The sequence below is a fragment of the Sander vitreus genome, chromosome 23 (genome assembly GCF_031162955.1).
Source record: "Sander vitreus isolate 19-12246 chromosome 23, sanVit1, whole genome shotgun sequence".
Lineage (NCBI taxonomy): Eukaryota > Metazoa > Chordata > Actinopteri > Perciformes > Percidae > Sander > Sander vitreus.
Window position 1 is genome coordinate 16522794 of NC_135877.1, and position 14967 is coordinate 16537760.

The 14967-nt window shown below is 40.7% G+C and overlaps 1 protein-coding gene across 1 annotated transcript; it reads left to right on the top strand.

Annotated features, from left to right (window-relative positions):
- The first annotated feature begins 349 nt into the window (after positions 1 to 349).
- Positions 350 to 14478, top strand: fam180a (family with sequence similarity 180 member A). Its single transcript, XM_078243070.1, has 4 exons — positions 350 to 647; positions 5671 to 5768; positions 6150 to 6474; positions 12677 to 14478. The coding sequence occupies exons 1-3, from the start codon at positions 500 to 502 to the stop codon at positions 6471 to 6473; spliced, it is 570 nt and encodes a 189-aa protein (XP_078099196.1). The 5' UTR covers positions 350 to 499; the 3' UTR covers position 6474; positions 12677 to 14478.
- The last annotated feature ends 489 nt before the right edge of the window (positions 14479 to 14967 follow it).

A 14967-nucleotide genomic window follows, 5' to 3' on the forward strand; every position in this document is an offset into this window, starting at 1 on the left:
TCCATTAGGTTAAAAAGAATGCTTGATCAAGCTAGAGAGCACTTTTCTAAGGAGACCATCCATCTCTTGTACTAGCTCTGGTTTGGTTCTGACTCATGGGATGCCAGTATGCAGTCAGCCAGTCATCCAGTTAGTCGGTCACATTTATCCAGTCAGTTGGAGAGTCAAACAGTAACGGAACCAGTCAGCTAGTCAAGCAGTAGCTGTGAGAAAAGTCTAGCCAAGAGGGCAGGCATTCTCCAATCCTGATGATTTCCAGATGAGCGCCCAGACGGCCAGCCTAAGTAAAGAACACACACACGCTAAAAAGAAAAAGGGAGAAAGAGGATGGAGGGAGGGAGGTGGCAACAGAAGAAATAAATGCAGTGAATAAAGGAATAAGCCTGCATATAAGCGGTCGGAGAATTTTCATCCACCATTGTGATGTTTATCCCCTGAGCGAGACAGAGCGAGAGGGGAAAAAGAAAAAGAGTGTGCGTTCAGTTGTGTGTTTGTGTGCATGTGTGTGTGCGTGTGTGTGTGTGTGTGTGTGTGTGTGTGTGAGTGTGTAGATATGTTAGTGAGGATCAACATGACACTGTGGTGGGCTCTGCTCATCGTTATTTACCTGTCCATGTACCTGGCAGCCACTCAGCATCACAGGAAAGGTAGGTGGACATACAAACTCCATATATATGTTATATCTCTATCATCTGTCATAGGCCACATTGTCAACATCATGTAAAAAGCTGACTTGAACGATCCCTTAGTCAAAAATTGCAAAAAATGTGCATCCTCATTTTAAATATTTGCCTATTAGAAAATAGAAACAATCATTCATAATGGTTTAATGTTGGCTTGCTTCTGTGTGTGTGTGTCTGTGAAGGAATGTGTTTATATTTCGCCAATATTGGAAACATTGCGACATGCAAGATATCAACAGATCATCTTCCAATGAAAAGTGACTGGCCTGTTGTTACTGGATCCACTCCCTGAGGAAATTCCTTTCTCAACACACACAGCTTAAAGTCTTTGGATTAGTCACATGGTGCTAAAGTCGGCTACAGAAGAGACAGGGCAGAATTTTCATTATACTTTCACGAAAGACGGTTCTATTGTTTGAGATTTACTAAGATTTTTCTTCCCTCTGTCAAGATGCAAATTCTGGCAGGCAACGTTGTTGAATTGTTGTGTTTATTTATGCCCCTTTGATTAATTATTTTGGCCACTTGGTGGCAGTGTATAACCTCTCACCTTGTAAGGCAAACATGCTAGCAAACACTTGTCTAATTACACATGCAGCAAACATGAAGCAATATTAGCATGTTAGCACGTTGTGTTTTTGGCCACCTGACGAATTTAGGCTCAACATTCACTCTCCTTTTAACTCTTGTTAATTTTGTGCTCGGCAGGTAGCGTACAGTGGATTTTTAACAGCTTGTTGATGAGAGCCATAAGACTGAATCACAACTGAAAAGTTGCGAGCATCAAAACCAAATCAATGAGCTGAAAGATGCCAAAACACTCGTAGAACTGATGAGAACTGCAATGTCTGCTGATAATTCTTAGTTGACCTGCAGAGAGCACTTATCAAAATTGTCCATTTGTTTTATTATTTCGGCAGATGTACCCCAAAAAGTGTGTGCTTGTTAAAGTGCTAATCTTATGTAAAGAATCATGATCCTCCGTTGTGAAGGACAGTATTTTGCTGGGTGGCAATTGGACATTTGTGAAGTCCAGTATCTCCAATCATCACCAGTCTACCCAGTATTCACATCTTCCCTGGTGATACTAAGTGACTTTATTGCAGGTTAGCCTTGCATAGATTTGTTTCACGGTGGGAATATTGATGGGGAAGTCTGAGTCAAGATTGTACATTGTAAATAGTAGATGTTGCATCTGAGCTCCTAGCTGTTTGTATTTTAACATCATTTGGAGTTACATTTATATGCTAAGCACAAGATGGGCCATTGCAGCAAAGATTTTATTCCCTCCCTTGTCCTTTTCACCCCCTTTTTACCGTAGCCGGATGGATCCAGACATCCATTTTGTTTTATTTTTGTTTGTTTCTCTCTCTCTCTCTCTCTCTCTCTCTCTCTCTCTCTCTCTCTCTCACCAAGACATCCCTCCAGCCAGGAATACCATTTAGCCCTGCTAATTAATGGATCTTTGTTGTTCCCTCATCTCCTTGCAAGCAGTTAACGGGAGATTACAAGTTCCCTGCCTGTGCATAACGACATTGGGGGAAGCCTGCCCATCCAAACACTGATTGTTGGAAGCGCTGGAGGAAGGAGGGGACGCATTAAAGGAATGAACAGGCCTAGAATGAGCAGTGGGGAAAGAGATGATGTAAGGAGGGACATCTGCATTAGATATTCAACAGGAAAAGTCAGCTGAAACATTGTTTGTTCCCCTGAAGTAACATTAAAACTTTAATATCAAATACTAGTACATCTCTTTTACTCTTTAAACTGGTTAAATATTTAATTGGAATGAACTGATTTTGATACTAAATTTGATAATTTGAATAGCTGGTCTCGCTTTAATTACTTAATTCTGCTCTCAATTCAGAGGCTCCAATTCCCTCTCTGCTTTTCCCACTTCTTATCATTACCTCCGGCCATGCACCTGACCCCAATCTTCATCAGCTCCTCAGTACATATACCTAACCCTTCCCCTCAGTTTCCTGATTGTTTGTTATGCAACAAAGCCTTGCGTTTTGAAGTGCCCTTATTATGAAAAAAATCACTTTTTCTGGGATTTGGGGTGTTATTTTGTGGCTCTGGTGCTTCCACACGCATACAAACTTGGGAAAAAAACATCCATGCTGTTTTGAGTGAGATATGGGTTTCTGAATGTGTCCTGCCTCCAGTCTCCGGGTGAGCTGTTTAAAATCGGCAAGGCTTTTTACGTCACTAGCCGAAACGAGGTGGCTAACCGTAGCATGCTAGCGCTAGCATACTAGTGCTACCATGCTAGCTCGTTCTGAATGGCAAAGCACTGCTACAACACACACTAGTTCACCATAATTTACAAAAGAACTACTTACATGTCCCTATTCTGCAGGTATTCCACGCAAAGTTAGAAGTGTGCCCTCGTTTAGAAGAAGTCTCCCGGCTAATCCTGCCTTGTACTACTGAAGTTGTAGAAACAAACAGCTAGCTAGATGATGTGATCCTTACCTAGCTACTACGCATGTGCGACTGCCAACAAAGATGTTACAGCAGTGGGAGGTCTCACTCTGTGAACAGAGAGAAAAACAGAGACCTAAACACAGGGTGAAAAGAGGAGCTGCAGCAATGTGCAGTACAACAAAAATATGGTGTTTTTTGAAAATGAAACCATGTAAACCTATTCTGGTACAACCTCAAAATACAATTATGAACCTGAAAATGAGCTAAATATGGCCACTTCAACCTTCCTCTGCTTGTCTTCCCCTTTTTGTTGTCCTGACTGTCTGCCTGTTTGCAAAACCCTGTTTTCACACAGTAAACTTTGCTATTAGCTTACCTGTTTGCCACTACATTTGAGTCCTCTACCTGTTTTACTTAGCCATCACATATGTGCAACATTACACTGATTGTGTTTTCCTTGCAGGGATTTTTTGTTTGTAGCTTTATTGATTGGTTGTAAGACACATGGCCTGTTTTCTGTGTCTGCAGCAGTGTCCAACCATGTGATCATTAACCAGCAATAACATTTTATTGCAAACTGCTGTCTCCCACAGCTGGAAGCTGGCAGACAACTTTTCTGTAAATTAGAGATTATTAATTTCAAATGTAAATCAGCATTGGGTTGGCCTACAAGGTGTCATTTCCCTGCAGCTCCTTGATCTTTTAACAACATAACCCTTGTTCTAATGAGCACATTTTCCACCGGGTGTTGTTTTGTTTGCTTTGACAAGGCTCCACTGAAGCTTGAGTGTCTCTTCAGTATCTAATATGACTGCACAGGTATTCCTCCTCCGCTGCTGATTGTGCATTCGGGAGTCACTCACTCACGAGGAGTGTAAATCTTCACCTACAGACATGTCAGTGTTGAATCTAGGGAAATATTCTAATTTCGGGTTCGGCCACCATAGGAGTTCAAACGCGCTCGGAATGGGAAGCGCTAGAAAGTAAAATTCAGTTGGTTGTCATATACAATTTCACCGCTAGATGGGAGAAATTCTTACACAATGTAGCTTTAACATAGGTTTGAGAGATGAACGGTTTGAGATAATATGTTGAGGATTACACAAATGTGCCAAATTGGTGGGTTTTATTCTTCTAACACTGGAACATAAAGCTGCAGATTTTCTTTACATTCTGAATGGTGGCTGGGTTGTGAAAACAAAGTCGGAGCTGAGACTGGCAGTCACCCAAGCAGGAAGCAGGTACATGGGGAGATCAGCCAGTGCATGTGGCTTTGGCTGGCCTCACAAATGCTATAAAGCCTAAATGTATCTGGCCAGCGAGGCTGATCATTATTGCAGAATTGGCAAGGCAGCACGCCATAGATCCCGCTGTATGGTAGGAGGTGGATTGGATCTGAATTCAGATGGAGCCCAGTGTTCTGTACTGTATACCTCATTAAGATCTGTGTGTGATCTGTGTGTTGTCTCACACGCTGAGCCAAGCACTGGATGGCAACATCATATGCGAAGCAGTGGAAAAAGAGAACTATAACGTCTGGAGAAATTTAAAGGAAGGTTTAACTTTCAGCTCTTTGCTTTTCACTCCACTTTGAAGCAGTTTCTTACACTTGTTACAGTGTCTTGGAGTCTTACACAGTAGAGGGTGTTATGATATAGACACAATTAAAGAGTCTGGGCAGGAATATAAGTAATTATATAAACAGTATGGAAAGGGAATATATGTGTGGGGTTACTCCGCATCCTTGTGTGACCCCTCTACTTTCTTTATCAGCCTTTTTTAGACTTGACCCCCAAAATACTTTCCATTACCAGTGGGAATATCTGCTCACAATCACACATGGCGGTTAAGCAAAAATGAGAATGCAAATATGGCGTTGTAAGATCAGGGGAGTCATTAATCATTCCTTGGACACAGCTATGCCCTCATGCTTTTATTAGGAATTTAGATCATTTAGCTGGTGAACTAAAAGATGGTTCTTTGGGTAGCTAAAAGTTACAATATTTTAACTTTTTTTCAGAGTTGAAAATAAGTCCAACTTTAGTTTTAATTTCAAAGTTAAAAATAAATCATCAAATTACTGAGGATTATGCAGTTACCATGTGGAATTGCCTCTGGTTATCACCTCCAGTAAAATATGGATTTCATGGTATTTTATCATAGAGATGTAGCCACAGCAACTGCTTCCACTAGCTGAGAGCGAGGGGTTACATTCCAGCCCTATCTGGACACCTCAGAATACAGGGTCTCTGGTCTGCTACATACATAGACTGACACTTTGAAATCTGGCCAAATGAGGATATCTCGGGTTGAGTTATCTCACCTCTGGATGCACGGGACACTGCCACTTGTAAATATAGGAGCATCTGTGGTTCAGGTTGAAGACCAGCTGGAGCCAGATTCTATCTCACCTGCATAATATTTGAGCAGTAATGTATCTGTGTTTGCTCAACCTCTGGCCCACCCACATGCATGCCATGTTGGATAATGTGGTGGTTAATTTCTCAGAATACGAGGGAGATCCTCTAATCCAATTTCCTGTACTTATGTGTTCCAGCTCTGTATCCATCTGCATACAGGATAAAGCGTGGGGCATATTCGCTGATCAACCCCACGTTCCAGCGTTCGTCAGAGGATGTCAACCTGCTTTTTGAGGTCAGTTTAGATCATGTTGGTTTAGAGGTGCTGAAACAGTTAATGGTTCAGTCAGTGCTTCATTACTGGACGCCACTTAAAATATGTTGAGGATGTGCAAAAGATCTGTCCAAGTCACACATTTCTGGTCCATCTGATGAAAATGAAAACACAGCTGCTGTCCTGCTAATCATGTGCAGACATGTAAAGTATGTGTGTACCCAAAGTTTTTATATAACATTAAGATCTTATGATGTCTTCAGTTCACTCCACAAATAGGTCAATATATACTTGTATTGGCAGATTGGTATAGGAGGTAGAACCTAACTAGTTATTTAGTTAGGTTAGTACTGTAAGTTGATGGTTCTTGAGGATTTTTCTTAATGGACCTGTGCCTCCCAGATCCTGCTAGCGGGAATGGAGATCCAAGGTGGGGAAATGCTGATCCCCGATGAGGAACTGGCCTCCCTGAGGAGCGTGGAGAAGCTGGAGGTCATCTGTGAGGACGTCCTGCCCAAGAGGCTTTCCGACATTCGCCGTCTGATAGCGGAGCTTGCCCAGCGCCGGCAGCCTCTGAGCTGGCAGGACTTTGAGAGGACGGTGCTGACTCTGGTGTACACCACCCAGACGCTGGCTCGAGTCAGCAGCCCGCAGCAGAGGGAGGCGTGGACGGACGCTGTGATACAGCTGTTCAAAGCTGTTCAAAAGGACCTCACACCCTCTTAAAGTAAGAATTGGTAGATTTTCTTTAAACACATTTTTATGGTGATTTCACTTGCTCATGGTCACCTTTATATGACTGTTACACTGCAATTCTTGACCCAAACTGCATTCCAGTTTTATACACTACATACTAATTCTAGTATATACTAATTGCTATAGTATACAAGAAATCTGATCTGAAGTCAATGCACTTGACTGCTTTGTACTAATAAATGATGCAATACTTGAGCCCCAACTTCAACTCTGGAATTCACAAAGAGAAAGCAACATGTTTTTCCAAAGAGTTCATCCTTTTTCTTTATTTTCTGTGATTTTCCTGAAACTGTCTCACCACTATTCACAATTTACTTAAATGTTTTGCAGCGTCTCCTTCACTACCTTTATGCAAAGCTTTATGGGACAATAGTATCCTATAGCAGCACACTCAAAAACCAAGTGTATTTAGCATCTGTCCCAAAACTGCAGTCTTGATTACGTTTACACGCCCCCAAATGGTAAGCAAGAGTGTCCCATGTCTGAAAACAACAATGCAAAGTACATTTGGCCCACACTTTTGCTTACAAATCCTATTCTACTTTAAAGTGGCATTTAGAGCGAACCGCACAATATCTACTGGGCCAACCCTGTCTAACATGTAGAAGTTAAAGTGTGTATATTTGTGTGCTTGTATATTATTATTAGCCTGTAAACATGGTGGCGCCGCTGCCCGGTAGATGCGGGTTCCTCGTGGAGAAAAAGAAACGTTTCTGTAAAATGATCGCCACGAGAGGAAAAGTGTTCTGTGGAGAGCACACGACCCAGGAGGAGGGAAGCAGCAACAGGATTGTGTGTCCTCTGGACCCTAAACACACTGTGAGTGAAGACAAACTGGACAAACATCTGAAGAAATGCAACTCAAGAGAGAAGCCGAAGCCGATGGCGTCTAGCAGAAAGCAACGATATGATGATCCACTTACCTCTACATCATCCAGCTGTGAAAGCTGCATCAACCTGATCCAGAAGGTGATCGAGCTGGAGGAGAGAATATCCACCCTGTACAAAATCCAGAAGGGTGAACAAGAACTGGATACAATCATCCTCGGTAAAACCCAAGCAGCCGTCACCAGCGCTGAGCTCGCCGATACCGCCCACTATCCAGGTGAAGCCGCTGTGCCCCAGGCCACTGCCAATACTCCACTCAGGCCCACGACTGCGGCGTGCATTCCTGGAGCAGGTGATAACCACTGGTTCCAACTTCAGACCAAACGCTTTGATTAGCTCCACTCCACTTCACCAGGAACAGTGGACCTTTGCCGGCACTTCTATTGTGAGGAATGTTCGGATGAGGGCAGCGCACCCGCTGTCATTCCCGGGTGCCACTGTTAATGACATAACGGTAAAAATCCCCGACATCCTGAGATCCCACCAGCAGCTCAACAGAGTCATAATTCATAATGACACACAGAAACAACAATCCGAGCTGTTGAAACGGGATTTCCTCCGCCTTTTTAGTGCACTCCGTCAGTCACAGGTGGATGTTTTTATTTCTGGCCCCACCCCCACCTGTGAGAGAGGAATAGACCGGTTCAGCAGACTGCTGAGCTTTAACACTTGGCTCTCCTCAGCCTGTATCTCCCACAGCGTGGGCTTCATTGACAATTTCAATGTCTTCTGGGAGAGGAGACATTTTTTTGGGGATGCCATATGCTGTCTGCAAATATGACATACAGCCATGGATGTATTAAGAGAACTGGATACAGCGTTCGGCTGGAAGCCCCTACATTCCAATGAGAGTGCTCAAAAGCGCATAAAGCAACCATGGAGCTCGGATCTTCCGCGTTGACTGGCCCATGACGTCACGATGGACATGCGCACTAGCAACAGTTTGTTTGTGTTGTCGTAGCAACCAGTAGTAACATGCTCGTTCATGAGCTTCTCTCTTGTGTCTCTTACAAGTGGCGAAATCATTAACTCGCCGTTTCATTGTCTAAAATATTCACTAACATTAAACATTGTGTTTTCGTGGCTCTTTTAAACTTCCGTTCTCTTTTAAATAAGTCTTTTATTGTTAATGATTTGATTTTAGACCATAAACTTGACTGCTTATTCCTAACTGAAACATGGCTGGGTACGGATGCACCAGTTCTCACCGAGGCCTCCCCACCAAATTAAATTTTATTTTCTGTAAGAAGTGGTAGGAAAGGTGGTGGCACTGCTTCAATAACCACAAATTCACTCACCAGCAAACAAATTATATTTGATCAGTACACCACCTTTGAATATCACGCCATTGTTTTTAGCAGCCCCCCAATTTTATGTGTCACTGTCTATAGACCACCCAAAAAATGTGCTGCTTTTATCAAAGACTTTTCAGAATTTGTTTCCATCATCTATACTACCTACGATAAGATAATTTTAGCCGGTGACTGTAATCTACACATTGATAACGTCTCAGACACTGTCTCACAGGAATTTTTTTATATTTTAAATATTATGGATTTTACACAACATGTCATACAGCCAACTCACAACAGAGGACACACCCTGGATCTTGTCATTACCTATGGCATGTCCACTTCTGTGTCCTCTGTTGTTGACTTGGCTGTCTCCAACCACTACTGTGTGTTTTTTAACATCACCGGTTTTATTCAGCGGGAGATCTTGTGCGAACTGTGAGGAAACGCTATCTAACCTCTGAAGTGGCTGAACATTTTATCAAGGTTTTGGATAAATGTCCTCCTCTGATTTTACCTGCACCCTGTGATTTTATTATTGAACATTTTAACAGTAAACTGAAATTAAGCCTCAATTCTGTTGCTCCATTAACAACGAAAAAGATATTCACCAAATCTACTCCTGCGTGGAGAAATAATGAAATCAAAGAGCTGAAAAGAAATCGCAGAGCGGCAGAAAGGAGATGGAGGAAAAATAAAATAACAATAAACTATCAAATATTATGTAAGCAACTGAACATTTACAATAATGCCCTAAGGAACTCAAGAAACACATACTTTGCTAATATAATCAATAACAATAAGAATAATCCCAAAGTCCTATTTTCCACTATTGATCATTTAACCTTAATTTTAATCTCTCACAGAGAACGCCAACAGACTCTCTTTGTGAAGAGTTTGCAGACCACTTCAGAGCCAAAATTCAGATGAAACATTGTATCTTCTCAAAATATGATTTTAAATACATCTTTCTGTGCTTTCACCTGAGGAAACACTGGACAGCTTTGCCCTGGTTAATGCTGAGATGCTTGACAAAGTTTTCTCCACAGTGAAACCCACCACATGTGTTTTAGATCCAATCCCAACTTCATTTTTTAAAACATTTTACGGATTTTTTAAAGAGGAGCTTTTAAACATGATGAATTTCTCTCTTTAGATGGTGGTTTCCCTGCCGCCTTTAAAATAGCGGTGGTGAAGCCCCTTCTGAAGAAGAGAAATTTAGATTGTAATGTTTTTAATAATTACAGACCAGTATCCAACTTACCATTTTTAAGTAAAATTTTAGAAAAACTTGTTTTTACTCAACTCAATGATTTTTTAAATAATTTTAATATTCTTGACAAGCATCAGTCTGGTTTTAGGGCAATCACAGTACAGAGACAGCTTTGCTGAAGATTTTAAATGACCTTAGGTCTAACTTTGACTCACAAAAACTCTCAGTGTTGGTGCTACTGGATCTAAGTGCAGCCTTTGATACAGTAGACCACACTATTCTTTTAAACAGACTCAAACACCTGGTCGGCCTCTCTGTACTGTGCACAATTGGTTCACCTCCTATCTCACAGACAGAACATTTTTGGTAACTATGGATACATCCTTCTCAAAAATCCATGAAATGACATGTGGTGTGCCCCAAGGGTCAGTTTTAGGCATTGTTCTTTTTAATCTGTATATGCTCCCTCTTGCTAGTGTCATCAGGAGGCATGGTATCAACTTTCACAGTTATGCTGATGATACGCAGCTGTACATCTCCATGTCTCCTGATGACACAAGTCCAATGGATGCTCTTTTTAACTGTATTTTAGATATAAAATCCTTGATGGCAGAAAACTTTTTACAGTTTAATCAAACTGAAGTTTTGATTATCGGTCCTGTGGCTCAGAGAGAGAAACCCCAAACCAATCTGCAGGAATTTTCCTTAAATTCATCATCACAAGTGAAAAACCTGGGCGTCATTTTTGACTCTGAGCTTGGGTTTATCCCACATATTAAATACACAACTAAAATAGGTTTTTATCACCTCAAAAATATGAGTGACTACTGTAATCCCTGCTTTCTGGTCTCCCCAAAAGAGTATCTCCCCTCTCCAACTGTTACAGAACTCAGCCGCTCGTGTGCTGACGAGGACCAGAAGGCAGGCACACATCACGCCGGTTTTAAAATCATTGCATTGGCTCCCCGTGTGTTTCAAGATCGATTTTAAGGTTATTTTACTGGTTTTTAAATCTCTTAATGGTCTTGGGCCTTCTTATCTTTTGGAGCTGCTTTTACCCTATGAGCCTTCGTGGACCCTGAGGTCCTCCGGTACTGGCCTTTTGATTATTCCCAAGGTTCGGACACACACTCACGGAGAGGTGTCGTTCCAGTACTATGGCCCCCGTCTGTGGAACAGCCTGCCGGAGGGCCTCAGGGCTGCAGAGAATGTTCCGATTTTTAAGAGCAGGCTCAAGACCCATCTTTTTAACTTAACTTAAAATCATTTAACTTAACTTTTATTGTGTGTATGAGATGGTGTGTGTGGATGTTGGCGGTGGGTGTGTGTCTGTGTGTGTCTGGGGATGCATTTATGTGATTGGGGGTGGGGGGTCAATTGCTTTTAACTGTAAAGCACTTTGTGCTACATTTTACATGTATGAAAAGTGCTCTATAAATAAAGTTTGATTGATTGATTTATGTACTAATGTAGTAATGGCAGAACCCCACTTGCTCATCTATTGCTACAAAAAATATTCTTCTTGATAGAGACTAGAATATTTGACATTGTAAAAACAAATATGAAACATTGTATCCTTTTGTCAATGATTGTGAAAAAATATGTTCCTTCTCTAAAGATTTAATCAGAGACAAACCATTATCAGTTTTTTTTTATTATTATTATTAGATATTATCACAATATGTCTCTTTTATGTAAAGTACATTTACATGCTTCTAGATAAGTTAAGATAAGTTTAGTTGCTTTTTTGGAATTTGTCTTTATTAGACAGTTTTTACACTAGAAGGCAGGAAATAGTCAGAGAGCGAAGGTGTGATATGTAACAGAGCAGGTTGTTGCGCCTAAACCACTAGGCCACTCTGACACCCTATTTTAATTGCTTTATCAATTGTAGTACTCCTCTCAGCTCATACAATGCAATGCATTATGTTTAATACCTTTGTTCATTATGTGGAAATGAAATAAAACCTGCAAAGTATCTGTGCTCCATGTATTTGCGCGAGTCACAGGATGGCCTCATTAATCAAGTTGTGTCCCAGTGAGCTCTAATAAACTTCCACAGCCGTCTTAACAGGCACTTGGGCACTGCGGCAGTCACTGGAAATACATGACGACAGTAAGACTCGTAAATAGTGTGTGTAGTATGGACCTATAGGTTGCATACTGACTTTTTTGATTATTCTGACCTTTATAATGTGTCAAATCTAACTATATGCAGTACACTAGCTTGAGAACTCCACACAGAGTCACCTCCATCCCCCTGTGCTGACTGTGTTCATGTTTGATGTCATCCAATTACTTAAGACAACACTAGATGCTTCGCTCTGTCTAGAAAAGATTGCTCAGCTCATTTGATTTGACAGTTAAAGCCCTTTGAATGAAACCCACAGATTCGTAAGAGTCTGTGTACATCAATGCCCCTGATTGCTCATTTGAGAAAACTGTAAAATGTTTGCTTCAAAGTTACCCATTTCCCTCACTCATTTTGGGAAATAGGTACTTTCCCTAATAGGCTTTCATGCCTTTCACTCATCTTGGAGTGGAGAGAAAATATATATGTTTAGGTTTGTGCTGTTTTCCTTCCTTGAGTCAATTGGTTTTACATTTGCTTACATTTTAGTATTTTGCTCCAATTCAAGCTTTTATCCATCCTTGTAAATGTTGGTCTCTCAATGTTTGTCATTTCCTGCCACCAGAGCTGCATGTTCTCCCCAGGCATTTTATTTCTCAAAAATGTATATGATGATCACAGGAGTTATTTTTTAATTTTTTTTGTACAGGATCTCTTTCTCAGCATGTCAGCATTCATCCAGTGCCCAAGCTTCTGGCGCTGACTCGGGAGGACTGATTGATGAGTAAGTGAAGACTGTGTGGAATTTCCTTCTAAGACAGAGGATCAGCCTTCACTCCCTGCACCATTCTAACGAGGATGATGAGTTTTGGGATGTGTCTGGGCACTACTTGACGGAGCGTAAAGAAGCCGGGGTATGGAAGAGAAAACAGTAGAGCTCGGGCTCTTGTTCCCAGTATTGACTCTTGACAGTTTCATTAAGGCATTCCAACACTTACAGCATCTTTGCTCCATGTGTTATATGACAATTCCCAAAACTTCATAATTTTGAATTGCATTGCTTCTGGCATGAAGTACAGTTTAATTGTCTCAAAGTTTTAAAAATGACTCACTAACTGCATTGCTTCTTTTTATCTCCAGCTCCTCCTCTGTGATTGTGGATGTAGATTTAATAAGAAAAATGAGGCTTTTACCCGGGTTATTGACTTATCAGTATACTTCATGAAACAACGAGTCTAATATTTTATCCATTTAGTGTATTATCCCTAAATGTCATGCATAACCCACAGCAAAATAATGCATGTTGAGAGAGCAGCACCAAGTGGCTGCAGACAGAACTGCAGTTCCTTATCTGAAACTTCATGTTCTTAAAGCTTTATACGTATACATTATATTATTATCATATAGTATTATCATCAAAATATACTCAATGTACCAACAGTATATGCAGAATGGTCCATTTGAATAATGCATATTATATTATTAGATAGATAGATGGATACTTAAAAGCAATATACAACAATATACAATACTGTTAAACAATAACTTGAAGAGTAGACGATTTTTTTACTGGATGCTGTATATACATGTGTGAGGTTGGGATAGTGCAAGTTGTGCAAAATTAAATGCAAAGTATGCTGTAAAGTTGTAGTGCAGACTTCACCTCCCGACCCCTCTGTCCTGACACAGAGCTAGGGGGACTGACTGTACAGGGAGATGACAGCTGGCAGGAAGGACAGGAAGGATTATAATTAGTGATGCATTACTATGTACATCACTTTAATGTTGTAGCTGGTAAAGGTGGGGCTTATTTTAATTACTTTACATACTGCTGGGTAGCTTGTGAAGTACAGTGCAAATAAAGGACTTTGTCTTTTCTCCCAAGCTCTGCGAATAGGATCTGTTACAAAAAATATCTTCCTTCCTATCCTAACACACAACTTATGTATTTTGTGATCATCCAATCAGACACCAACAGAAACCATAGAGCTGAATGCCATTTTGCTCAAAAATGTAGCCCTAAAAATATTAAATAATAATAATAATAAGCAATAAAACATAAAATGGATTTCATCTTCATTCACACCTTTATAGGTATATATATATATATATATATATAAATAACAGTGCCTTTCCTCTTCAGGGGGCCCATTAAACCTGATTTTTAACAATGTGCCTGAATGTTATCTCTGTGTAAATATTCTCAATTATCAGCGGGACATGCCCACTAGGTGGCAGCATTTCCAAATTTGATTTGATCTTCACTCACGTTATCAACAGTCATGATTTTGTCATTTGTTATTGATTTGTGTAGATGCTGTGAGGAATAATGGGTCAATAGTACAACATGTACTAGTAGTAATACTCTATTCTTATTCTCTGACCTGAGTCCATGTTGTGCACATATGCATGCTTTATTAAGACCTCTTGAAGTCATTAATATGTTTTTGTTGTGCTGACACAAGACACGCTCTGCTGCCAGACACGAAAATAAATCAATAACGTGGCATTTCTAATTTAATTTCTTTTTTCTTTTTTGGTGTGTGTGTTTGCGTTTGAGGCAGCTTAATTAGAGCAGATTCTTGTCAAAACTGGAATGTGTCTTTCCTGGTAGGAATATTTAGTGATCACCTCCAGCTGAATACCCAGTTGTTTTAACTCAAGCTTATCAGCTGCATATGTTTTCCCCCACAGCTGTCAGACATACTTTCATGCTTCAAGTCTCACTCTGCTGCCAGAGAGGGACCGATGAGACATCACAATGTGTCACATATATACGCACACTGCTTTTCTGCACCAAACAACTCAATACCTTATCCATTTATAAGACGGGCACATGGCAATCTGCCATAATAAAACCTCTTACAGACTCAATGGATCTTATTCCCCTGTCTGCCACTCAGATGTCTTGCAGTATAACTTGGCATTGTCTCAACCGATATTATGTGAAAATAATTCAAGATCTTGATCTCAGGCATCAAACGCTCTGGCCACACTATT

Excerpts from the sequence above, each read along its gene's own strand:
- fam180a (XM_078243070.1), top strand. The coding sequence starts at position 500 with ATGTGTGTGTGCGTGTGTGTGTGTGTGTGTGTGTGTGTGTGTGAGTGT. Across the intron at positions 648-5,670 it reads CACTCAGCATCACAGGAAAG|CTCTGTATCCATCTGCATAC; the intron begins GTAGGTGGACAT and ends TATGTGTTCCAG. Across the intron at positions 5,769-6,149 it reads ATGTCAACCTGCTTTTTGAG|ATCCTGCTAGCGGGAATGGA; the intron begins GTCAGTTTAGAT and ends TGTGCCTCCCAG.